This window comes from Pyrgilauda ruficollis, unplaced genomic scaffold, assembly GCF_017590135.1.
Source record: "Pyrgilauda ruficollis isolate IOZ18807 unplaced genomic scaffold, ASM1759013v1 scaffold75, whole genome shotgun sequence".
Lineage (NCBI taxonomy): Eukaryota > Metazoa > Chordata > Aves > Passeriformes > Passeridae > Pyrgilauda > Pyrgilauda ruficollis.
In genome coordinates, this window is record NW_024529377.1 from 1,591,371 (window position 1) to 1,619,165 (window position 27,795).

General features: G+C 36.4%; 1 protein-coding gene across 1 annotated transcript in view; it reads left to right on the plus strand.

Moving 5' to 3' along the window:
• The window catches only part of LOC121363723 (atrial natriuretic peptide receptor 2-like), a 51,582-nt gene that overhangs the window by 18,596 nt on the left and 5,191 nt on the right, over positions 1-27,795 (plus strand). Inside the window, exons 4-20 of the mRNA XM_041486325.1 lie at positions 1,701-1,833; positions 4,253-4,376; positions 6,462-6,566; positions 7,164-7,266; positions 8,826-8,971; positions 11,577-11,649; positions 13,138-13,216; positions 15,406-15,492; positions 15,763-15,906; positions 16,797-16,918; positions 18,546-18,687; positions 21,556-21,601; positions 22,521-22,625; positions 23,626-23,739; positions 24,592-24,685; positions 25,501-25,588; positions 26,349-26,488. Of these exons, the coding sequence (XP_041342259.1) occupies positions 1,701-1,833; positions 4,253-4,376; positions 6,462-6,566; positions 7,164-7,266; positions 8,826-8,971; positions 11,577-11,649; positions 13,138-13,216; positions 15,406-15,492; positions 15,763-15,906; positions 16,797-16,918; positions 18,546-18,687; positions 21,556-21,601; positions 22,521-22,625; positions 23,626-23,739; positions 24,592-24,685; positions 25,501-25,588; positions 26,349-26,488 (1,845 nt within the window). The remainder of the gene's footprint in view (positions 1-1,700; positions 1,834-4,252; positions 4,377-6,461; positions 6,567-7,163; positions 7,267-8,825; positions 8,972-11,576; positions 11,650-13,137; positions 13,217-15,405; positions 15,493-15,762; positions 15,907-16,796; positions 16,919-18,545; positions 18,688-21,555; positions 21,602-22,520; positions 22,626-23,625; positions 23,740-24,591; positions 24,686-25,500; positions 25,589-26,348; positions 26,489-27,795) is intronic.

Sequence of the window (27,795 nt, forward strand, 5' to 3'; positions counted from 1 at the left end):
ACTATTGGTTTAACATTGAAATAGCTATTTATCACTACAGATGCCTTGTTTAAAGCTATTTTTACTAAGTACAAGGAAAGCTAACATGAGAGGTTGCTTAATTAATGTATACCCATTACAATCAGTTTTAGAATGAACTTCAAACTCTATCCTGCTTTTCTTTGTAGGTTTTCTTTGCCATTTTCTGGGCATTGCTAGAAGCAAAACAAAACACATATACTGTAGCCTCACTGCTGTGGAATTAACAAAAGATTTTCAAAGCTTTTGTATGTGGGAGTAACTGTCATTGAAAGAAGAGTTTGGTTTACCTTTGTGAAACCTTTATAAGGAAGTAGAAAATAATTTAACTGAAATTTGTGTTGACCTTTTGTCTTCATTCTCATATACTCTTTGAAGCTCAACTCTCTTACCTTTTAGCAGAAATCACACTAGCTTTTTTTTTTTTAAATCTTTGTATTATAGTTTTTCATGTAATGTTAGCAATTAAAATGAGTTTTTACTTTTCAAGGGAGATTATCAAGGGAAATTGAGATTATTTTACAAATTGCCTAGTTAAATCTGATAGTAAATTAGGGGGAAAATAGCGGTTTCAGTAAAATGCAAGCAAAGAACATACTTGTTAAAACAAGTATGAGAAAAAAAAGAGGTCATAACCGCACAAGAAGAACAAAAAAATGAGATGTCTTGTAAGGCAGGTTTACCAGTCCTCTGCAGAAGTAATTCAATATTTCCTGGCAAACTGAGTTACATAGTTTCATTATGTAAGTAATTTGATGGGGTGCAAATTAAAACCTTCATCCAACAATAGACAAAAAGGTAGGTGAGTGCACTGGGAAGATTTAAATGGTGTTAAGCTTATGGATTTAAGACTTCTCCAAACTTTTATCTTACTTCATTCTCAGGCCTGAAGGACAAGAGACATTATGGGGGTAAATCATCTTTCCCAGTTAAAATTGTGAAAATGGAAAATAAGTGATGTGTCCTTCCACTGTCCTCTGTTCTAGATGCCATATGGCTCCATCACATGATAATGCATTCTTAAATATATAATAATTAGTATATATAATTTATGTTTCGTGAATTTAAGGGTTTTGACTGAATTTTGTGTGGAGTAGAGTTGTCTGTTCTGTTCCGTAATAAGGTGTGTCTCAGTGAAAGCAGCCGAGAATTAAGGGCAATATTGCCTGATTAAAAGAGGAGACCAAATATACCAGAACAAACAGCAATGCTATATCCTGGAAGCAAAGCTGGTTTACACAAGATGAGCAGATTTTTTGTTGCATTTCTCCAACTGCTTGGTCTGAGTGTCAGAACTCTTCAATTCATGTGCACTTGTATTTACCAATACAGCCACTAAAATACTTGCATGACTCTTTTTGGCTCAGAAAATAATTGGAGAATACTGAGAGGGTTACTCAGAGGGTTGTAAAGCACTGGAACAGTCTGCCCAGAGAAGCTGAGGGTGCCCCATCTCTGAAAATGTTGAAGGCCAGGTTTGATAGGGCTTTGAGCCACCTGGTCTACTAGAAGGTGTCCCAGCCCCATGGCAAGGGAGGATGGACTAGATGATCTTTAACCCAAACTACTCTATGAACCTATGAATAGATGAAAATCAATGCATAGAAAGTTTTACATTTGTATGTATCTGTTAAGTAAAAACGTATAGCAAATATTCTGACCCATGATTGCAATGTTTCTAGGGCTGGAGATGACATGGGTGCAAAGGCCTCCAGAAAAGGCTGTGAGTGGGGAATCCTTCAACGTGACCTATGCCGTCTTTGCTTCAGACAGTTTTTATCAATATGCTGTGCAAAATGGAATACTTTCCCACAGGTATTACTTCTTATAAAAATGCTATCATGGTCATAAGTATATGAGGATTTTGTGTGTACATATTCAGTGATATAATTGGAACAGACACTCTAGAGTTCTTAATTATTTCCTTCCATCTTTTGCGATCTCTCATAGCTCTGTTTGCCCTGCTGTTTTTCCCTTTGCTCTCAGACTAGCCATCATGGCATGTTTGCCTGCTAGGTCAGAGACGGGGCACATCACTACTGTCACAGTGCAAATCTGGACATCACTTCTTGCCTTCTCTACACATTGAATTTATAGCTGAAGTTTAATCATGAGTCACAGGCTCTCTGTATCTTATACTCATTTCAATCACAAGTATGATTCAAGTGCACAACATGGATATGAAAAAGAGCTAGTCCAGCCCTGAATCCATTTAATTCAGTGGTCAACCATGCTTGATTTCTGTGGGATTAAAATCACTCCTAAAACTTATATGTCAGCTCACATACTGTCTTAGTGACTGTGGACATCAGTAGTTAAAGAATATGTAGGGGTGCAGCTCCAGATCTACAGTTCTGGATCTATAAACCCAGGGGCAGTACACTCTGATTTCATGCTTTTGTCTGTAAGTTGCAATTCTCTATTCCTATATAGGAACACCTGAGACAGAGGGTGGGACCCCACTTTCTATGCTATTGTGTAAGAGATGTTTACAGAACATTTTTCTCTGCCTGAGTCTTCACATTGCAAAGTTCAATTTGTAAGAGCTGTTATCCTGTGTTATTTTATTTCATATTGAAAGATGATCCATAATCTGTTTGAAAAAGATGATTTTTTTATTATTTGGGCCATGTATATGCTATGTTTAAAAACCACTTAAAATTTGTTTATCACATTTTCTGAAATGTGTGGCTGCTAATAGTTCTGAGAACTTAACCATGAAGCATGTTTTTTGACTGCTTGGCATGAATCTGATTTTTCTAGTCTTCCCTGGGAGATCCACTCCCTCAAATCAGTAAGAAACTTGGAAAAGTCTGGTTTTTTTGTGCACTTGTACGCACCTTGAACACAGAGACAGATGTCAAGTATTTTATAAAAAGAGAGATAAATCTATGCTTCAGTTTTCAAAGGGATGAAATTTGCATCTCATTTTGTCTAAGTCTAGTTGACAATAAAGGTTACCGTTGACGATACCATTGACAATAAAGGCTGACCCAAATATACCTGAGGTTGGCAAGTCAGTATATGGGCATCAGTGTAACTGGATAAAGCCATGATGAAGTTATTGAATAAAAACTACAGAATACTGGATAAATTTTGAAAAAGAGCACTAAAGAAAAGTAGATTATGGAATTCGACACCAAATTAATGAATTATTTTTCTTAACTTCCAGTATGGACTCAAAGGCTAATAAATTTTAGTATTTTATCTGTTTGGATGTTTTGGAGATTGACATATTTGCTTATCTCATATTTCAAATATGTCTATGCTCTTGTAAATCTGGCCATGAATACAATCTATGTTAACCTAATGCTTTGTCATTTTGTTTATTTTTTATAATAAACACAGTCTTCTCATAATAAGCAAAGCCTACTGTTTTAGATCTACTCATTATTGGCTAATTCTTTCATTAAGAACAAGCCAAAAAATAAATCCTGTGTTCTGAAATTGTTTTATAAATATCAAATAAAAGTGCATAACATTTGAGCTCAACTGCAATTGATTCTGGCTGTATCTGAGTAAATCTTGTTTGCAGAAAACAATTTTGTCTTACAGCTAGATTTATTAGAGTGATAACCACTGAAAGTGTAACTGAGGAAACAGTGTTGCATCACACATTTCAAGGTGAATACATTCATCTTTCAGGAATAAGTTTTCCAAAGTTGTTTTGCAGAATAGTCTGTTCAGAAAATCTACTCTAAATTTGAAGTTTGGGAAATTGTATCTGATGTCTAAGTCCATTATACTTATTTTCCTTGGCAATTTAGATTGTGGAGTGAAAACTGGAGCTAAACGGTCTCTATGTATTTCATGCATAGATGAAAGTTTCTGATTGAAAACTTTGAGACTGGAAGTAGCCAAGGACGCATATATCTGAGAGTGGAAGTAAAATAATAGTGTCATTGTCTGTGCTTCTAGATGAAGAAGTGCCTCCCACCTGGTCATGAAGTCAGGTTGGAAAGAGTAGTGGAGGTTGGTCCATGCTTGCAGCATGCTTGCAGCATGCAGGTCCCTGCATGGCAGTTGGCAGAGGTCCAGTTGACAACAATCTCTAGTGCTCCAGGAACATTTCAACTAGAAGACAAAATTAAAGAAATGGTTCAACAGTGTTTATTTAATATGTTTTTGCTGCTAATTTATCTGTGTAGGATAAAGAGCAAGCTGTCGTGTTTTTTGCAATTTTTATGAATGAGGAATGGATGTAAAAGTTTTTCTCTTTCTCCTGCTTGGTTAGCAATGCTACTGCTGCAAAGGAATTCTGTGAAGAGCATGACTGTCCTGCCAGATGGAAAGATGCAAATGGGGACAACTGCTGTGTCTACCATGCCAATATACATTCCTGTCCTTTGGCCTTCATGGTTAGTGGGATGGTGCAGCATCATGTGCTCTGTTCTTGCTACTGGCTGAGATATCGTTGTGATAAGCAGGTTCAAGTTTGTGAAGTACTTCTGTGATTACAATTAGACCAAATTTATATAGTTTGCTATATATTCACAAATTATGGTTCACTAAAACCACTGTGGCAATATCTGTCAGTTTTAGAAATTTTTTTGCACTGGATGCTGAGGCTGCAAGGGTGTATTCAGAATTTCCCATTAGTGGGACCAGTTTCATCTGTCTGAGTTTACCTGACTTGGACTGCTATGCAGCCAAGAGAGAAAGAAAGACAGATCTCTGCAATCTAAAACGGGCAAGGCAAATTTTCAGTTGGATGTATTCCAGACTCTCTTTTATAGAGTGAGTGTGAATAATTTGCTTAGATTACTGGGAGTTGGGGGGTGGGGGGGTGAGTATTACCAACTGTGACTTATAGAACTGAAGCCTATTTACCTGTGTCCTGAGATAGAATGATTTTTTCTTCATTGTATCAGAGCAAAAAAAAAAAAAAAAAAAAAAAAAAAAAAAAAAAAAAAAAAAAAAAAAAAAATCTAAATACAATAGAACAAAATTTGTTCATGCAGTGAAGGCAAGATCCATTCTTAGCCTGTCATCTTGGCCTGTCCCTCTTCCCTCTTTGAATAGCTACTTAAAGTTCTGATCTAAAAATACAGTTTGGAGCAATTTTTTTTTTTTTTTTTTTTTTTTTAATCTGTGAGGTAAGCCTTACCCTGCATAAGAATTTTCATGCAGCTGCCTAGTTTTTCTAGTTAATCTCCCTTCTGGAAATGTGACACATTCTTTGTGATCAAAGGTGGTGTAATAGGAAGCCTAGCCTACACAACTTGCAGCTGTTTCATATACCCTTATGTGTGAAGGTCTTATGACTCCACCACAGCTCTAGTTTGCTTCTTGGCAGTCTTTCTTGAGGACTTGTTTTATTAATGATTCACTGAAAACCTTAGCTGGCACCAGGACTTTGGTTTAAAAGAAGAATCCCTGCTGGAACCATCACATCAAAATTTTTGTCTAGAACCATAGTAAAAAACTTCAACATCCCACTGCTTAGGTAACCTCTCTATTATTTCTAGTCTCATAATTAGTTCTGCTTGAAATTGTGGTGTGGAAATGGCAAAAGCATGTTCACCAACATGCATCATCTGGTTTCTTCATAGTACTCTAAATGTTAGGGTTTCTGCTTAAAGGAACTCTGAGCTTAAAGGAACTCTGACTGTTACAGAGTTGATTATCACTGCATAAGATTGAACATACACTTCAAAGTAAGTTTTTTCCATTGTTTGAGAGGAGTTTGGGTTTTCATTGCTTTATTTTTTCAGTGTCATGTATTCTAAAACATTTTATTTTTGTTAATGTACTCCACTTCTTTTGACTTGGTCTATTACTTACAGTCCTTCAAAAGAAATGTCTGAAGAATTATCTGGAATTAGGAGACAGGCTTAATCCTTTCAAGTAAGCAAAAAACTGCAAGAAGTTTGGACAGCCAAAATTAATCCTCCATGTTTGCAGTTGTAGGAGGTTTAAATCTTAATAGCTTTATTGAGAAGTATTCTGCAAACAGGCCCTGAAGCAGTGCCTCCCTTCCTCATTAAAGAAAAAAGAAAAAAAGCTGCTGTATCAAAAGTAACACTTCAGTAAAACCTCTTGAGAAAAATATTAAAAGTGGAATAAAATTCTGGTTCTGGTTCTAGCACAGGAAATCCAAGAAAGTGAACCAGCTTCATAAAAACACTCATTCTATGAGTACACTGCTGAGGCTCATATTTTAAGAAATAACAGTATATGTGAGATCTTAACTGAATATAGGAACAATTGCTTCTCTGTTATTTTGTCATAGAACAGTGTTGCTTTTGTTTTGGCATTTTGACAGTTTTGGTTATAAAATAGAACTTTATTTGCTGTTAGAGAACATAAATAATTTTGAGAAAGTAAGAGAGGAACAGAACAAGACGATTGGGGATAAAAGCATCATATAGTCAACCCAGGACAAGGAGCTAGGACTTTCATTGAGTTATGGTATACTGACATAACCAATATGTCTACTAAAGGCTAAAGGAGGAATATGTGGTCCATGGATCCCAGATGATGGTCAGATATTTACTCACACTTTGTCTACTGCTGGCAAAATGAGCCAAAGGAACTGGACTGCCAAGGTAAAGTATATTTATTGCATATAGGATTTTACCTGATTTGCTCTTTTTGGAGCTTACTTGCTAGTATTTTAATGCAGTTCATTAACATGTTCCCTCTTTCATTTATATGTATGTGTTATTATCTATATTATATATATCAATTATCAGTTGAAAATTGAGTACTATCAATTCCCAACTGACTTGACTTGGAAGTCAAGTAAGGTATCTTTACACCTTAGGTAGTTAGTGGAGGGAGTGGGGTTGGCAGGAAAATGAAGAGCATCATCTGTCCATTAGAGGTCCACACTAGGAATACATTTCACTACTGACTGGACTGTGATGCAGATTCATATGACCATAAGGGAGCTTCTACCTGAAAGAAATAACAGGAAAGCTTACATGGCAGAATGCACAGGGCTGATAGCCCTACATGGTGAGAAGAAGACACACCAGGAAGGGAATCAGACCAGTCTTTCTCACAAGCGCTGTCTCTTCTGATTTTGAAAGAAATGCACAAATTCTTCTGAAGGTTACCACAGTCAGTCAGTTCTTGTTGTAAATGCCTACTGTAAGCAAGTGAAGTTTTGAGGCTTGCAGGTTTGTTCACTTGTTTCACAGGTTGTTTTAGTTCATGTGGGTGTGACATCTCTCATCGCACACATCAGAGTTGGGAGAATCCAAGCTGCTCTGGAAGCAAAAACCACAGTCCTTCCTGCAGTAGGTATGATATAAAATGAAAATGTGAGCTAATTTCTTATTGACTGCAAATCTCAATGCTATTATCATTCATGCATAGTTACCAAGAGCAAAAGCGATTCCTACCCCAGCCTTTCTTTGAAAATACACAAATGTCTTCCTGAAATTCTTCTTCACATAACAGTGAAGTCTGAAAAAGTGTTTGGGCTTCTAACAGTTGTATTAATCTAGAGCAGTAGAAAGCCACTCTTGTCAAATAAGTAGTCAAATACCATCACCAATGGCTTCAGGTACTACAAGGCTTGTCTGCAGTTCATGAGAATGTGAGAATATTCCTCCAGCTAGTGTTCTGAGAATCCAGACACTTTTCCCCTGAAGGGGAGCAGACTAGTCTTAAATGTATTGGAAATGTAGAAATCCATATTGGTTCCGTTGTTCACATTAAAAATTGTTCCCAAGGGCATCAGTCTTCCATTCTCTTTAGTATACCTGTATGGAGGGAAGCAGAAATGACTCTAGCAATTCTCTTAGTGATGTCAAATTTTAAAAGTGGACTTGTTTAATAAACACACAACCTGAAGAAAGTTATTGGCTAAAAGAAAAGTGTCATCACAATATTCTTGTTAGCTACTCTTTTGGAAGTGTGAGAATATATTTCACAATGCTACAGAAAAAAAAAGAAAAAAAAACACAAAGCAACTCCAGTGTGAATAGAAGTATTTATCTATAGCATTTTCTACTCATTTCAAAACAACTGCAGCTGAATTTTCCAGGAAACTTACAATATATCAGAGAAGAAATTTTAAAAAATGCAGCTCTACCCCTGAGACAGAAAGTGACTTCTGTTATTATCTTGGTATTATACTGGAATTAGTGAGGCTGAAACAGAATTATTACTGAGCAGTAGATTTTTTTTTTAGTTTTTTTTTTTTAATTTAAAAAAAAAATTACATAACGACAGAATAATGCCTTCAGCTCACCTCTCAAGCCTGAAGTACTGCATGATATTAGTTTAATCTTAGAGGTAAAATTGAAAGACCATTCAAGACATGGGAGAAGGACTTTTGTTATTTAAAACTTTTGTTTTAAATTACATCTAATATTGCTGATAATTTATATAAGACCCTGGAGTAAAGTAAAGGAAATACTTGAAGTGTGGGTTGAAGATTTCTTTCTGCAGTCCCCAGTGTTTTTTGCTGCTGCTGTGGAATGGTCCTTGGCTTCCTGGAATCACTAGTGCTGGATTAAATACAAAGAATGCAAAAGAAAATGCTGGCCTTGAAGAGCTTTGAGTTTCAGAAAAAAAAAAGTGGATAATGAGAAACACAATGATGACGAAGTGATTTATACACAAGATATGTTAAAGGCTCAGATGTAATTAACATTTAACCTGATGAAAGAGAACCTGTACTACCTCAGAAATTCAGATTGTTCTTTAAGTTGCTGGGATGGTATCTCTGAATTCTTCAAAATTTATTCTTTCTGGGACTCTGAGGTTTCCCAGGTCAAGAACCACATGTTTAAATCTGAATACAATCTTGTGGATGGATGAAACTGCCTCAAAATGTTTTGTTTTCTAAATAGTCTGTGGAGATGGCTTTTGTGAGGAAGAAGAAGGCTGCTCTATCTGTCCAGCAGACTGTGGGGAATGCCCTCCTTCTGTTGATGTTAGGATAGCAATTGCCTTACCAATATGTTTAGTCTGCGCTGGCTTCACTTTGACAGTCGTGGTAAGTACCTCTTCTCTACTCCTTTCTTTCCTTTCTCTTCAATGAATTTATTAGACAGAGTGGAGCTCTCTCTAAGTAGAGGGAGAGATTTTCTTCTGCCTCCTGCATCTGTGTGCTATGGAAAAAAGTAGAAAGAAGGCAAACGACTTTTAAAGTTTCCTTATGAGGGAAGTCACATTGTACTGGGAATTTTCGTCCTGAAAGAGAGAAGACTGAGGTGGAATGTAATGGGGGGATGGATAGATGAATTTACCCATGGTAAATTATGGTAAAGGAAAAAAAAAATTCCACAACATGGGGAGTAGGTGATGCCAACAAAGTAAGAGTACTTTTCACTCACAATAGAACTCTGTTATGAAATTAACAGCTTCAAACCTTATAGAAGCCAGAATTATAAAAGATTTCAAAAACAAATTAGGTAAATTCATTAAGGGACTAGCTCCACAAGAGGCCGTTAAATCTCAGAGTCCAAATAGAACTTTAAAAGCAAAACATTCAAGTTGCGGTATTCTCAAAAGAATCATGGGGAGAGGATAATTTGGTTTTTTTATGTTTTGGTTGCTTGATTTTTTAAATAGGTTTGTTTTCTTAGTGTAACAATCAGCTTGATTCCTTTCAAAGTGATTAATTTTGCATAATAATTATCTATTACTATAGCAGACTCCTGAAGGAAAAACAAAAAGGGAATGAGGAGATAGGAGTGTATCAAAATTGGAGAAGTAGTTTTGGGAGTCTTTGAATGAAAATGTGTGTATAAGGAGAGAATGATATTATGGCTTATTACTTAACAATGCTTCTGGGAGAGAGTATCTGCATTCCTTATCTGTCTGCATCTTCAAAAAAATACATTTTTGAGTTTCATTGCAGAGGTTTATCAGGTGAATATGGCAGCTGTAGACTCATTGTATTGACTATCTTCGTAACGGGCAATTTATTTAGCCCTTGGCCTATATATGTAAAACTATATCCTGTAAAACTATAGGCTCCTGTTTCCTCTGGGATTCCTTCTCTGTCCATCTTATACTGCAGTTGCAGTGAGCATCTGAGGTAGGCAGCTGCACAGATAGGGAATGAGTAGGAGAAAGCTGATGGCCCACAAATTGAGGTTCTAAAGGAGGCCTGAATCATGTTTGTTTGTTTGTCACTGTGTGACTTTCTGAGTTAGGAACAGAAACACTGTTGAAAGCTATTTGAGCATTCATAATCCACAAGGAAGTTGTGATAATGAGTTTATACCAAGTGTCCCGTAAAACCACATGATCTGATAGAAATATACAGCTGGACAGATGAGAAGTTCAGACAGTTTTAGATGACTGGCTTTTTAGAAAGACCAATGGAGATTCTTGGCCTTGCATATCTCTTGTTTATTTAAAGCTCTTGTAGCAAAATCTATTATTTCTGCTGGTTTTTCTGTATGTTTGGAGTTTTTTTCCTTCTTTCATTTTTGTAGACATATTCCTGCTAACTTCTTCAATAGCAGCATCATGGGGTTTTTAAGTTTTATTTGTTTTACTGTCATAAGATAGGAAAGATTATTTTATCTAATTCAGGAATTGATATAATGTAAAAGGAGCTATCTGGGAAACTAATGCCTTCTTTAATGCTTTGAGTAGCAGAAAGGATTCCTTTGATATCAGTGTCAAAGGAAGCAAGCCTAGTATTCACTTCTTGCTAGTATGTCTTTATACAGTCACACCTTTGCAAGATAAAATGTAGGTTTCTTTCCTCAGAAGCCTTTTGAAATAAATGGGATGACTTCATTTGGATTCAGCGAGCTCTATATTTGTCGCAATTTCAACCAGTATGTCAACACAGTCTCCACAACCTCTTCCTTGTTCATTATCTGGGCTTTTATTGCCTGTTTCAATGAATGCATCAGTCCTAATATTAAATTTTGCACTATAGAAAATGGTATAATGATGATAAAATGCTGCTTTGATTTGACATTTTGGCATTGACTGCAGTCATAACAACTGCATAATTTAATCTGTTGCTCATTTGAAAGCATGTATTTACACTTTGTAAATGTTAGCTTTGTATGTCAGCTCTACCGAAAATCAGCTATTAGCTCAATGCCTTCTTTACAAAGTAGCCACAGAATCCCTACCTAATATTCTTTATAATAGAGTATTTGACATAATATGGCCTAATTAGTAGGCATGGGCTAATTCTCTTCCAAGATGTAAGATACATTGCTCCTTATCTTGGGATTGGGATGAAGTGTTCTTGTCATGTACTTCCATCAATAGGGCACTTCCATGAGATGAGATGATGTAAACCCCTCATCTGATGTCCAGGCTGAAATGTAAATACATAAATATTGCCAATAATGGAGAGTTAGTAGACAATGCAAAATATTACATGTAATTAATTCTGGAATATAGCCTGTGCAGTTTTTAATATATTTATTCAATGCTGTTTTCTTTTAAGCCTGTTATTAATACTTTTGGTTCTAATGTTACTGTAAGACATATGCTGAATGCTTACACTTCAGATTTATTTTGTATACTTTTAAATTTTTATATTTTATAAAAACAATCTCTGAGTCAATTCCTTCAAAGAGAGGCAGGCTACACTAGGAGTGATTTTTTTTTTACTCTTGTAGTGGTTTCAATATCAGAAACAAAAGATGCTTTGGGATGAAAGCTGGATTATAGACTTCACCTGCATCAAACAAGGTTAGTGACTTGTAATTTTGATACTGTGATCAGTTTACTTATTAATTTTGAGAAATAATCTCAATTATGTTGTTCATATTTTAAGAGTCTTGCAAAAAGTGAAGCTGTTTTTGAAAGACATATCCAATATTTCATCCCTGTAATCTCTGTGAGCTGCTCACTTATATTTTTGTTTATCAAACATTTAGATGACAAAGTTATGTTAAATAGTTTCCTTCTTATTTATGTTGATTTGTTAATCAACATAAATCAAAAAAGACAAGCGTACCCCATAATAAACAGGTAAGCTCTGGAGTTGGACAAAACAAATTACAGTTGCTTCAGTGGGTATACCTTTCTGTATAATTGATCTCACTAAGTTGTCCTGGAATTGCACAAATATATTGAGGTATATAGTACTATCTTAATTTCTCTCAGTGTTTGCTGTCTGTGGCAGACTTACTACAAAAAGTAATTAATTTTGGCCAGAGGTTCTTTTCTATTTTGTCTTCTGGTAAAAAATACTATTTAATTTGTTCTAATTAAACAAGTTAAGAATAAATTCAGACATTATTATATGCTTTATTATGCTGTACTTAAGATACATATAGATTATTTACTTTGCTTTTCCTTTGTTTAGCATTCAGAAGGAAAACAATACCTAGATCCTCAGAAAGGGTAAATCTATAGAAGTCTGCTGTGCTGATTACACACACTCTCATTTTCTGTCTCTGGGAGAAAATGCTCAGCAGATGTCTCCTTTGTCTGTGTTCTGTTGGGTTGCTAGTGTCAAGATGTTCTTGTGATAATATGTAGTAGAGATGCTTTCAGCCTTAGACTTGAACATTAATTTCTGTATACTTTTGATAACATATCCTTGTTGTTGTAAATAAGAGATTTTGGCTTAGAAATTAATTTGATTACAGGAACCGACACGAATTTCAATCCAGATTTTTGAAAACAGAAGTGGAGAAAAGTGTTTTTCAATACAGCAAAAAGTAACATGAGCAAAATTTTCAATTGAAAGTAAATTAGAAAATGCCATAAGCATCACCTGTGAGGGAAAGTCATAGAAAAAGACTGAGGGAAATTAGAAGCATGATCAAAAAATAACAGATTAAAATTACTTTGAAAACTCCAAGATGAAAGATGTAAGTTTCTTGGAAAAAAGCCTGCAAAGCAGCAATGCTGTTTCAGAGTATTGCTCTAAGAGTTATGATTAACAACTTAATGAGGACTGATAACATTATAAGGTCACAGACAATGTGTCTTCTCTGGATAGAATTGTTCAGAGCTACCCACAGTAGCCTGAAATGCATAGATATCTAAATGAAAACACATCAGCAGTGCTATATCCAGGGTATGTAGCCCTCAGTATGAAAAATTAACCTTTTTTTTTTAAGATAACTTATTTTTTTGTTGTATTGCACCATATATTGACATAAAGATATATATGCAGTCTTAACTATCTGAGGGATCTGTAATGCGTTTCTGGGTGGAATGCTGTAGACCGCTTCAAATGTCAATGCAATTTTGAACTGCATATGGATAATACTGTGGTGTGGGAACATGGCAGTCCTGATTCAAGGTGAGATGTTGAACTTCCTTAGCAAGATATTTCTACCAGGGAGAGTTGAGAGGTCTCAGCAATTCTGAGGCTAATTGGCTAAACCTGGATTTTGATTGGAGATTATGGCACGATATGTAGCTCATTAAATTTGTTTTGAAGTCCATTTTTTTCACTGTGAGCTGATCAACAGACATTAAAAAATGCACTTTGAAAATCACTGGGTTTTTTTTTTCTCTTACTGTATTGTTGCTCTTCTCTGACTTCTCTCTGGTGTCAGAATCACTTCCCACATTCCTGTACTTTACAGTCTTCTAGGAGCTCCAAATAGACTTGTTAAAGTATGGCACAGGGTTTACTCTCCTTGCCTGGGTTCTGTCCTCAGCTTCTATGTAGCAGCAAGGGCTAATCATCTCGAGAACAGAAAAATGAAAGTTGCATAAAATCCTGAGGATTAGTGAGAAGTATCTCTGGCAATGAATACTCTTTGAAACATTTTTTACTTTTTATGCAGCAGTCCCATTTCAAGCAATGGCTTTCTTAAGTACTAACAAGAGCAGATGAGATGCAAAGATTTTGAAAATTCTCTATATTTGTTTGTCTCTGGAGTCTCCACCTGTGCATAAATAGGCACCTTTGTATGCCTTTTCTCATCCCACATCCCATTTAGATTGCATTATACAGACAGCAACAGGAAGCATGATGAGTGCTCCCCCAGCACTCAGTGACTCCAGTGTCAGTTGTGTTACTGCTCTGAGCTCCTGCACAGCAGCTGCCAACATGTCCAGGAGGAAATACTTCACCCAGACTGGGAGATAGTAAGTCAATATATTACTCATTTACTGCAGTATCTACTATATTAGTTTCACCTTGATTTCTGGTTCTTGCCACTTTCAATTGATAGGCAGCGAAAAAGCATGAATTTATCTTGTCAGGCCAAATTGGTTAAGATGGTCATCTGTACTGCATATTGGCTGTGGAGTGTTGTACATGCCAGGTTTCTGGTTTGGTTGTCATTTCTCCTTTTCTCTTAGGGTCTTGTTAAAAGGTTGTTGGTACGTAAGATATCCTGCATCTGTTAATGAATGGCCCTTGATGTGCAAATGTATATGAAATCAAGACTTTTATAAATCTCTTTTTTCTCAAATGCAAGCAGAGCAAACTAGGTTCTTTGCTCTTCAGTAGCACATTAGAAATCTTGTCCTTTAACCAGCTGACACAACTCAAGATTCAGAGCATTTCACCTCCGAATCAAATTACAAAGCTGCATATCATGTAACTATAAGGACAAATATAATAGATATATCCTGCCCTCCAAAAGGCAATTGAACATGTGCAAAGCTGGAAGTGGTACTTATCGTTTGAAGGATCTGTGCTTTGTAGGATAAAGAAGAGCTTACTTGGGATTGTTGGCTGGGGGAGAAAGTGCCTTCAGCATAGACTGTGAAAAATCACAGCCACTTCATTGATGAAATACTGTGTTCAGAATTGATCTTTTTTGTTTCTTTCTGAATGGTGACATTTTCATCATCATCATCATCATCATGCTCCTTCCACAGATGACTCAACATCAAAAGCATTTATCAAGGGTGAAAAATGACTGAATGGAGCATTCAGTCTCATTGGTGAAGCAGCTACAACTGCTGCACTAAACACTCCATACTCTGTTTATATGGTGGTCATCACTAAAATTCCTGCAGGTATCTCCACTGAATCCCTTTACTCTAAAAAGGAAAATTTCTTTGTTTTTGATCGAACTCAGCTTCTTTTTGCTGAGAATGCTCAACCCAATGAGAACAAAATTTGTTAAATGTCTGTGAAGGATCTGCAGAACAGTAGCCAAAAGTAATGGATAGATGGGAGGTGGCTGTATGTATTTCTTTAGCTCTGACATTTCCTTTGCTGCTACTCCATCATCAAACTGCCCCAACTGACTTTAACACTCACATTCCAAATGGTGTCCACATATCAAGATTGATTGAATATAGTCACTAATGCTTCCTTTATCAAAAGAAACAGGGTCCTGTCTGTTGTCTTAGATTCAGAGTTACAATCACATATGAACATGCTTAAATTCTCTGCCTCAACTCTAGAGATGTGGAGCAGTTACAAAATATATGTAGTTACAAAATATATGTAGTCTATTTCTGTAGTATTGCTGGCTTCTGAAGTTGCCTTAAAACTGTAAACAGCATTTTATTCTGTTTCAGTGATGGTAGAACAGTGGCCATAAAAAAAATAATGAAGAAGACATTCACACTGTCTAAAACCATACGTAAAGAAGTAAAGCAAGTAAGGTAAGAAGTGAAATCTAAGAAGTGTATGTTGTTCCATTTTTACACTGATTTTCTAGAACTTAAAATCTTTCCAAATGTGACTGTAAATTCATATTCCTCTTTCTTTCAAACTTTGCTTGGAAGAGAACAAAGATTAAAATTTCCATATGGCTGTTTTACTTTTTCTCTACATTGTGAGACAAGGCACTTGGTTTTCCAGTTGCATTACAAAACTAGGATCGATATCTGTGAAAATTACTGTTGTGCTGTGATTTTTGTTGATTTTCACAGGGAACTTGACCATCCCAATCTCTGCAAATTCATTGGAGGATGTATAGAAGTTCCAAATGTTGCCATTGTCACAGAGTACTGCCCCAAAGGCAGCCTGAATGATGTGCTCCTCAATGAAGATATTCCTTTGAACTGGGGTTTCAGGTGAAAAAATCTAACTTTTGAAAAGCTAAATGACATAGACTGTGCTATGTGCTGTTTGATACAAGATGTTAATTTTATCTAAAGTTCTTGTCTAGACAAGACTCTACTGTGACATAGGGAGACGGAGGGAGGAAAGGAGGAAGGGAGGAAAGGAAGGGAGGGAGGGAGGGAGGGAGGGAGGGAAAGAGGGAATGAAGGGAAGGAGGGAAGGAGGGAAAATTGAATATCCAGTCCAACTTGTCTTTTGGGTGTTTTATGTTCAGTCCTTGCAATGCTAAGCCAATGACTTGTCAACTTTCTCTAGCTATACCGCAAAACTGTTTTAAAACCCTTTATTCCTATATAACTTTACTTTGTCCCGAAATATCTTCGGTATCCCTATTTAATTAAAACCCACTACATCTCTGTTTGTGAAGACATATTGATGAAATTACTAGCATACCTACAAGTGGTTTATTATTCTTACCAATACAGGAAATGAGCTCACATTGTCAACGAAACTTTCACAAAGGCAATGACATGTTTTTTGAGATCAATATTCTTGACATGTCCATTCTGCTTCTGCTGTATGCTTGCCTTCAGCAAAGAAAAATGGTTTTCAGGAAGGAAACCTTCCAAATAAAGCAAGGAAGATATAAAATTGTTTCACTGGTAAACATGTGTAAGCACTCCCAAGGATAAAAAAGTACTAACAATTTCTAGAGGAAACTTTACTGTCTTGGCCTGTGAGCTCAGGGAGATATGGGTTTTCAAACAGTCACCAAAAGTGTTTCGGAAAAATGACCATGGGGACACAAGTGGAAAGCTGCATTTTCTGTAAACTTCAATAGGCTTTGGAGCCAATTTTGAGTGAAACTGGAAATACTAGCTCACTGTATTTTGACTTTCAGGTTTTCTTTTGCTACTGATATTGCTCAAGGAATGGCCTATCTCCACCACCACAAAATGTGTCATGGACGGTTGAAGTCTAATAACTGTGTGATAGATGACCGGTGGGTTTGTAAAATTGCAGGTAAAGAGAAGGCTAGAAAAAATTTTCAAAACTGTCCAGCTAACCCACTAATTATAGATTTCACATGCAACACTCTTCCTTTCATGTTGACATTTCATGTGGAATTGCTGACTGTACCAGACTTCACTAGCAGCGCCTTGTGCTGAAGCAAGTCTCATGTTGCATTATGAAGTCAACTCATTTAGTATGTGTCACGGATGCACACTTCAGATCCACAAATGATTCAGCCTGTCAACATCTGAGCATAAACTCTGCCTCATGCTCTCTTTTGATAGAGAGAGAACCCTGAGGCATGGACAATGGTGTAAAGAGATGTAGAAATGCTGACTGATTGGTAAGCGCAAGGTAGTTAATGGAGAAAAGCAGACTCAACTCAGAGCTTTTAACTCTTGTTCACAGCATTGAATTTTGTTCTCCCAGAGATGGACCTGCGGGTCAGGTCTACTCTTGGTACAGGAAGAGAGCCTGTGGGAGCAGGAAAACCACTGGAGACTCTAGTTTAGTTTGCAGCTGCCAAAGAGAATTAAGGCAATGATCATCTCTTCTACTTTTTGCCCAGAGCAGTCATCATACTCTCTAATCCATAGCCATCCTGAAAACAGCAGCAGCAGATTTGTTTTTCAGTGGTATATCCTATGACTAAGGCTCCTACAAAGGGCCAGGCTTACTTCTCCAACACCTTCAGTATCCTTCTGTCTTCAGAACTGCCTACTCTGCTTGGAGCCTCTTCTGGATAAAAACATAAAAATGAGACATAGTTGGATTACATCCACTGCATCACCTTAGCACAGCTTCTCTCAATTGAATAGGATATCTGTGAAATCATTCAACAACTTTTGTTTTGATTCTGTTCTGTGTCAAACTGTTTTCAAATCTTAATGATTTATCTGGATGCAATAATGTCAAACAAACCTCATAAATAACAAATGTGGGAGCTATTTTAAAAATGACCTCCACATAAAGATTCAATCCCTAGGAACATCTTAATTAGAGGTCACTCCAGATAAAACCAGATGTCTGCATCCAGCCTTCACATACAGCCAGAAGAGTGCTGTTTACGTAAGAAAGAAAACAGAAGTCAGTTTCTTTATTCTTATTCTTCCTGATTCTGAGTCATATGCTAAGAATTCCTTCTATATTAGGCTAGAAGTATAGATGGAAAGATGTTTCACTCTATGCTGCCTTTGTTCTGATGCTAGTGGTGTTCAAGTGACGCCCACCATCTGATTGTCATTAGTCTGTCTAACTAGTAATTACTTGAGCAACTTGCCACCAGAGATAAGGATCAAGGGACAAAGTAGAACAGAAACCTGTATTTACATGCCAACTTTTACACAGAGGTGAGACTATTAGCTGAAAATAATTTGATAAAATCATAAGATAATTCTGATTGCAGTTCAGTTTCCCTGCTCTCATTCAGTCTTGCCCAAATATTTGGTTTTCCAGATGCTATATTTGCAATTCTAGGGGGGCAAGACCACACAAACACCATTATTTCTAGATAAAGATATGTATTTAGAATAGGGAAAAATAATTTATTTAGACTAGCTGTGTTACTGTTTAGTACTGCACTTGTTTCAGGGAAGTATCCACTCAATAGTTTACTTCCTGTTTTCTTCCACTTTAGATTATGGCTTGCAGTCATACAGAAAAGAAGATTTTCCTGATGGATCAAATTCAGCCCAGCAGCATTTGATACAGATTTACACAGCTCCAGAAATACATGCTCCTTCAGATTTTGAACCCAATTCTATGTCTGATGTCTACAGGTAGCTAAGTTTTCCTGATCTCACGTCAAGTAATCGTGAGTATTCTTTAGCAACAGTTAGGCTTGGCGCAATTCTGTTGTCACTCCAGGTATATGTTTGATTGTATTTTTAAAAGGATTGGTTCTGGGATACAGAACAGCATAGATATCACAGGATCTTCTCTTTTAAGGTAGATAATCAAATACTGAGTTTGCTGACATTATTTAAAAGCAGAGGTAGTCCAATTATTTATAAGGAGTCACTTGACTGGTAAGATAAAAAGGCATAAAGATCTGCTATTATCTAATTATCCTTTTTTTTCTGTTTCTGTTTCTTATGAAATGTAGAATTATTTTCAACAATGGCAATACTTCAGAAGTTAATAGCATCAGTGTTCTAGAATGTCATAATGCACATATGCATCCTGTAATTCTATTATTGAGTGTCAGTACAATTACTTGGGGGCATATACATGGTGACAATATTTGGTTTACAGTGGAAAAATAAAGAGAAGGGGAAAAAGTGGGTGCACTAGCAAATAGCTCCATTCCTTTCCTTTTGAAAGTCTTTATAGAAGATTGCTTTCCAGTGGCTTTCTCTCCCAGTGGTTGTCTGCTTCTATCCAATAGCTTTTCAGATAAGTGGGAACACAATTGTAAACAAATGTCTGCATATACAATATGCTTGAACATCATTACTTTTTATCTATTCTATCAGATTAACTGAGCAAGAACTTGAAGCCTCAGTAGTATTTCTGCCTATAGGCTTCAAGATGTCCTTAGAATTTTCTCCGAAATAGCTCAGCTAAGGCAGCTTGGGATTGTGTTGGCATTTCTTGCTACTGTCCTTTTTCCTATATTGATCTGTACTTTTTCAGCATGAAGTAGTCTTTGAAAGAACTGTGCTCCAACTAAACAATAATTTTAGGATTGTCTTATGCATTCCAGTTTACCACTGCCCTGCAGCTAAAATGTATCCCAGAAAATGTTTCCTTGGTTTGTTGTTCTCACTTTGATCCTGTTTTGGATAGATATCATTATTTGACTTTGCCTCCTGAAGGCATTTCTTGCCAAGGGTTCCCTTTTAAATAGTCCAAAGATCTGATTTGCTCCTATCCTATACGTCTACAATGAACTTTCAACACATTCAGTGAATGTTTCCTGGATTTATCTTGCTGTCCAACCCACATGTATGAAAAATCTACATCTTCTTTTATGGCACTGCAGTTATTAATTTCTTGATTAAAAAAAAAAAAAAGAAAAAAGTAAAAGCAGTGAGAGATCACACCAAAAAAAGGGAGAAGAGCAACATGCAGACGGGGAAAATAGAGAAGTACCCTGTACCATTGAAAGGGTTGTCTTCTTATCTGGGCTGTTCTTTAGAATTTACATTTTAACAAAATTTATTTTTGAATATTTAAGCAGAAGGTAAACCTTCCTGATACATGTATTTGGCCTCACTGGCCAGGCAGCATTGATCCAGTCTTGAAATCCTCAGTTTTTATCTGTGCAAATGTTCCATTAATATTCCTGGAAGTGAGGCCCAAATAAAAAATTAGTAGAAACTGCAGGAAAGGGACTTGTAATTTAGTGTGCTCTTGCAGATGAATCACCTGCTTTTAAAGTTCTCCAGGAAAGTGTTGTTCAGATGGGAAAGCTAAAATGGATATGAGAACAAAAGAATGAATGTAGCTCCTGTTTTGAGCTGAAGAGGATATTTCCAGTCACAGTTTGTCCTAGATTGGTTCTTCTTGATTTGTAATTGTCATATGAATTTCACTATCCACAACGGATAGTGAATTTTATTGTGCAGTGCATCTGAAGAGGTATTAAATCAGTGCTGCTTTATCAGACTTACTCTCATCTAATTATTATCCTGTTTGAGCTTTGCTGCCTTACCAGGATTGATTTTGCTTTCTCCTACCAAATCACCACAAAATTAATATAAAAATATCATCAGATTAATTTCTAAATTATTCATTGTGTTTTATATACATTATTTTATTTTCCAGTGGTGGTCCACAGGTGGGCTAAAAGACAGATAAACATTCTGTTACCAGCAGAATGTCTTACAGAACAGTGCAACCATTAGTGACACAAATTGAAAACCAATATTCTCTAAAAACGTAAATGTTACCAAGCTGAGGGGCATGCAGGGGTAAATTATTACACAGTTTTACTATATAAAGAGACATCTTTATCCAGCCTGTTGGCTGAAGGAGGTGCTTGCTTCTAAGAGATCACTGTTCTGGAAGATCTCAAATGAGTTCAGAAAAAAAGCCTAAATTCTCTGCTTTTACTGTCTTTTTCCATTCTTCATCCATGATGAATGTATTAGACCTTAGTTCAACTGAGGAAGATAATGACCATAAGAATATAATTCAAAAGGAACAGGCACAAATGCTTACTATAAAATCTCTCCTCTGGAAACACTATGTCATCACAGACTTAATGAAAATTTTCTAGAACAGCAATCTTTTTGGTGGCTGAAAAAAAGCCATTCCCCCCTCTGGTGATTCTGATGAACTTGCTCGTGATCCTTGATTGGAGCAAAAATCAGACACTTATGTTTAACTGGTAGGAATCATATACATAAACCTGGACATATCACCTCCGGATTCCATTAATACTTACAGAGAGAATTGCTGTCCATCAAACACAAACATCTCTGGGGTCTGTAACCATGAGAGACAAATGCTATGAAACATTCTGTAGCAAATTCCTGAAAGCACAAAGCAGTAGCAAGTAGCAGCACCATTGCCATCCTTCTTTTTGAGATACTGGGATTTCGGTCATAGAATGGGGAAGAATAATAAATCATGACAGGAAGAAATGACTGACTCAATTAACTGTTATTGTATTAAGGTTTTTCTTCATTTTTATTATGCAGTTACGCTATCATTTTACTAGAAATTGCCACAAGAAGTGACCCTCTAGCAGTAAGTAAAGATGAACTATCGGTAGAAATTGCATGACGACTTTGATTCTGTTTCTGCTGAAGACAAACCAAACTTTGAGTTACTGCACCTTTGAGTTACTTTATGAGCATGCATTTTCCTCATTATTTTATGGATGCCAGTTCAGCTCCCATGGAACATGCAATCAGGGTTTCCTTATAGATCTACCAGTTTTCCATTACAGAGCTTCGAAGAAGAATAGATGATAAAAATAATGTAGCTCCAAAACAGCCTTTTGATTAGCTTTGTGAGGCTTAATGGCTAGGTGGAGGCAAAGAGAATGTATTCATATCATTCTTTTTCTCCTGCTTCTTCCTTTTCCTGTCTTTTACAGGCTCTTTAAGTGGAAGTGGAAAAGCAAATTACCTGTTCTCCATAAGTAAAATATCTGTTTTCCATGTGTCTTTTGATCACTGCTAAATGGCAAACACAAAAATAACGCACCTTGAAATTGGAAACAGATGGTCTGGATATGTAACCATGTTCTCTCTGAAATAATTTGCTTAACAAGAGTTGTAACAATAAAGACTTGAAACTACTATTTTTCCAGTTCTTACTGTTTGTGATAATAGACTAATATAGTCCTTGTGGTCTCCTAAAAGTTTCCTAATATCTTGCCGGGTATTCATTTGTTTCAAAAGTTGTTTATGCCATATAAACACTAAGATTAAAGCCTGTCAGCCATTAAAAAGCTTTTAGAAAAGGTGACCCATTTTAGACTGGGTTATATATTTTTTTTATCCTTTCTTTTCCCTTGTGCTGTTATGTAAAAAAAGCTGACTTAGAAGTGATAGGGAAGATGCTATAAAAGTGATGATGATAATAGTACTATATTTTCAGTGTCTGGCATGAGAACCATTACACTTGTTTCAACATTGTTTAATCCCCTTTTTTCTAGAAAGATGATGTGCATTCAGCTGAATATTCTTGGTGCCCACCTTTGGCAGAATTAATTTCAGGAAAGGCTGAGAATTCTTGCCCATGTCCCGCAGATTATGTAGAGGTGTGTAAAATACAATATTGTAAAGTAAAGTACAAATTGTAAGTACAATATTGTGTACAAAAATCATTTATTGAAATTAATTTACAACATGTCATAGAAGTTTTATGGCAATATTACCTTTGATAAATATAAATAGCCCAGAAATCAAGAAGTACACCTTAAACAAGACAAAATGATAATATTTAATATCCCTAATAAAAAACTTGTCATTGTGACAATGAAAGATTCAGTTGTCCTCTCCAGTTTCCAGTGTAGTAGATTATGGTTTTAATATTCAATCATTGATTTTTTTTGTGCAATTTCATTTTATTATGAAGTGTTGAATTCCATACATATTTTATGTTAGTAATATCTAGCTTACTGACAGAGGGCTTTCACATAATGAAGTCTGTCTCAGGCAAATTATGAGTTTGGTTTCCTTCTTATGCAACAAGTCTTTCTCTTCAGTAACCTCAATAAAGTACATCCCCTACCAGTTTAATTAAATCAGAACAAGATGGGGTCATCCTTATTTCTGTTTAAATGCAATATAGTTTACCTTTGCTGGTTTGTAGCAACATAAATGTAAAAAAAATTCTCCTTAGCAGCACTGTTTTTTAATCAGAAGTTAACATTCTTAAAGGGTACTTCAGCTCTTAATCTTGTGAAATTTGTGTACAGACAAGTCTTCTGAAAACAGTATATATATGCTGTTATATATAACATATATAACACTCTCTAACAGCACAAGACAAGAGCTTAAGCAGTGTTCGGCAGAAGGAACGTGTATATCTTACTCATGATTTCCCACAGCAGAATTTTCATGAACTAATATCCTTCATTCAGCAAAAGCCTGCAGAACTCCAGAGGCTTCAGTATAGCTGTGACACTTCACCAGCTGCAGATAGAGCTTCGCATAGGCAGTTGGCACCAAGCAAACAGAAATATTAACTTAAAATACTGCTTGTGCATGGAATAATAAAAGGCGGTTTGCTTTTCTCACTCTCTTTCCCTTCTGCAGTTAATTGAAAGGTGCAGAAAAAATAATCCATCCCAAAGGCCTACGTTTGAACAAGTCAAGAAAATGTTGTACAAGATGAATCCTGTTAGCCCTGTTGACATGATGATGACTCTGGTGAATTTAACTTTTTAATCCAATCCAATCTGCTCACTTTCCTATATACTTCAGGGTTGTTTTGGTTTTTTTTTTTTAATCTTATACCCCTTGTTTGGAAAAAATATCCACAGTTATTTGTCCAGTACTGTTGGGGTGACTGTAGCTGCAGTTCTGCTTGGAACCCAGCTTTTCTCCTCATTCGGTTTTTTAACTTTCTCAACTTCTTTGGGGCTGAACATTTTTTTTGTCTGTCAAATGTTGTTTGCAAACTATATTCCCCTTTTCCTGTGGCTCTTATAGTATCACAAATATAGAATCCCTGCATGCTACAAATAGCATGTTTATAAATCATTTTGAGCAGAGTATCTCAAGCCCATCAGCAGAGAAGGAAGATCCCTGCCTCCAGACTATTGCCTCACACAGAGGAGGGGTGCAAAAAGCAAAGCACAGACTAACATAGCAAGATAGTTTATGAAAGCCATGTGAGTTTTTGATAAAAGTTTGAGACTTAGGTACTTTTTGTTTTGTTAAGATTTTGTTTGTATGTTGTTCTCTGCATTGGATTTGGCCCCTCAAGTTTGCATGAAATTTGAAAAGTCTGAAATTGCCTTCTGCTGTCTTGTATGTAAGCAACAACCTCAAGTCTAAATTCATAAATTTACTTGAGGAGAAACCTGTTCTTTGGGTTTTGTAAAAAAGTGTTAGGTGTCTTAGGCCTGTGTCCTTTTTTATCTCTGAATGTTTTCAAAGCAGAATCATTCAAATACTTAAATCCTATCCAGTTAGGCATCTGTTTCAGTAAAAAGATTTTCTGAAATTTTTCAGTAAAAAGAATTTCTGAAAAATTTTACAATATTCTCTATTATTTAGATGGAGAAATATAACAAACATCTGGAGATACTGGTTGCTGAGAGAACCCAGGATTTAATGCATGAAAAACAGAAGACTGATTGTCTGTTGTATAGTAAGTTATAGAGAAAAAAATACTGGATATTCTTCTCAGTACTAATTTTATTTCAGCTTTGTAACTACAAACAAGAATCCTTTGATAGGTGATTATTTAATAGGTAATACTTAGCTAGCAAAGAATGAATATACTTGTTTCTTGCAAAGCTGGAAAGATATTTAGCTACTTTCTGTATTTCCCCCCATGAAATCAGTACACTCATCTGAGATTTATGGCCCAAAATCCATAGTGCTCTGACTTTGCATCTGTGTGGCAGGCCTTTTGCATAGTTATAAATGTTGTGGAATGGTAGTTTTTTGCTTTTGATGGCAGTGTATGTTCCAGAATTCTGTAAGAAAAAAAAGGAAAAAAAAAAAAGAGATGGGAATAGCATATAAGAAAGCAAAAAACAAAGGGATGTGAAAGTCCAAGATAGGGGGAACATATACAATTAAAAAAAAACAGAACAGGGAAGAGATAGTAACCAAACCTAACACAGGCAGAAAGGACTAGCAAAGAGTTCACAAAGAAAGAACTAGTAAAATCCTAGACCGCACCTTTAGAATCTAACCTTACTCTTTCTTGAAATGTATAGATACTGGTTTGTTTGGCCTAAAAGTTATGGGCCGTGTGAAGAATCTGGATGTGTTATCAGTGATATTTATTGTGAATCCTCACATTACAGCAGAGCAGATTTTGATGCCAAAGTGTATTTTCACCTTCATAATATTTTGCATTTATGAACATTTTTTGTGCAATGAAACCAGCATGTTATATTTAATATGTTCTTTTTTCCATGTAAAAATATTACAATGTTCTACTTTCTACAACAGGTATGTTGCCAAAACAAGTAGCAGATGATCTCAGGCAGGGAAAACAGGCACAAGCTCAAAGTTACTCAAGTGCCACCATCTTCTTCAGGTAAACAAAAAATGAAAGCTAGGACTAGAATGGTCTCCTACAGAAGATACTCCTAGGCTTCCAGTGGAGGTGAAGCTCCTAACTGAGCAAAGAATTTCTATCTAAACTGCCACCTGTTGTAATAGGTGGTTCTACAAAATAGCATCTTTCAAAATTCTCACATCTCCCTATTTTTAATTAGAATTGCTTAAATAAAAAATGACATTACTCTGGAGCTCTAACAAAGAGCAGCACATCACTTTACACGTGTTACACATGTTTCATAAAATAGGTCTAAGCAAAGAATCCACCATTTAGCCTGTGTAAAGAAAATTTATTATCCTTAGAGTCCACATGGATTTACAGTTTTAATTTTTTATGCATGCAGGAAGCAATATACAAATGGCCTACCTTCACTCAGCACACTCATCATAAAAGAACAGATATCAAGTTACCTTTTTTTTGTTTTTTTTTAATTTTTACATAACCCAAAACAGAAGACTGCTTAGTCTATTACAAATTAAAGTCTACCTGTAAAAATGCTTTACTGCACTGCTAAGCAAAAATACTTAGGTCAGCCTGTCCTTTTAAATGGAAGGAGTCTTTTGTAAATTTAAATAAATGAAGACAAAACTATCCAATAAAAATCTTCATTAAAGAATTATTGAAAAGAGAAGGTTGGTGTAATTGCATTGAGACATTTTTGCTCTGTGTTTAAGATTACTAATCAGGAATGATTAGGACAGTGGATGATTATGCTGTTTCTGTTGTGTTTTAACAGTGACATTGTTGGCTTCACTGAGCTGTCCAGCAGCAGCACACCATACCAAGTGGTAGATCTCTTGAACAAGCTTTATACCACTTTTGATGAAATCATAGATAACTATGATGTCTATAAGGTGGAGACAATAGGAGATGCCTGTAAGTTCCTTGAGCTGTGGATGATGATGGGGCCTGGGGCCTGGTGCATCAGGATAGAGACTCGCCAATGACAAGGAAGAACAGCTGAAGGAGATTTGGAAACCTTCTTACGACTGGGAAGACCAAATAAAACAATTAGGAGATGAGTTCTAGCAGAGCCCTAGCAAACTTTAGGGACATTTTCCTGCATGCATTTAATTTGTGTAATTAAAAAGTGTTGCAATTGGGACAAATTAATGGAGTAAAATACCGCTGCTGTTTATTTGGTTCCTATTACTAGTGAGGTCAGACTTTAAGTCTTGACAGCAGATTAATCCCAGTTGGCAACCTCTGTATCATGGGAACACAACTAAAAAAATTTTCTTCTACATGGGATCATACATGCCATACCCTAAGCTTTATTATCTGTCTTTTTTGCAAAGACCGTAACAATCTTCTTTCTCCTAATACATTGTAAGGGCTTGACTGCCTGTTCTCTTTTGTATCTTTTCTTTTGTAGGAAAATGGCTTTATAGTAGCTACCATGGCAATCTGCTGGGGATAGACTATGATTAAAATTGAGTTCTGTAAAACCTAAGGAAATCTAACAGGGTTTTTGGATGAGACAGACAGAATTCCTATAAGAGATGGGGAACAAAAAAGCCCACTCTTTTTTCTCCAAGGAATGGTTGAACACATTCTTGAGCATAAAATTCCTGAACAAATGCACTCCACAGATCCCTAAAAGACCGGTTTCTTGCCCTACACAGTAACAGAATCAAAGACTCATAAAATATCCTGGTTGGAAGGGATCCACAAAGATCATAGAGTCCAACTCCTGGCCCTGCACAGGACCATCCTCAAGAGTCATACCATGTGCCTGAGAACCATTGTCCAAATGGTTCTTGAGCTGTGTCAGGCTTGGTGCTGTGACCAGTTTGCTGGGAAGCCTCTTCCAGTGCCCAACCACCCTCTGGGTGAACAGCATTTTCCTAATATCCAAACTAAACACAATCCTGACACCAACTGCCCCAGCACTGGAGGTGAGGCTGCCCCAGTGCAGAGCAGAGCAGGACAATTCCCTCCCTTGCCCGGCTCTTGATGCTGTGCCTGATGCCCCCAGGACACTGCTGGCTTATGTTCAACTTAACCAGGATCCCCAGCTCCCTTTCCTGCACTCATTTCTCCTTTCCAGCCTCTCCTTTCCCAGTCTGTCTGCACATCCAGGGTTGCCCCATCCCAGAAGCAGAATCTAATTATTTTCCTTCTTAAACATGAAGTTGGTGATTGCCCAGTCCTCTGATTTCTCAAGGTCTCAGCAGGGCCTT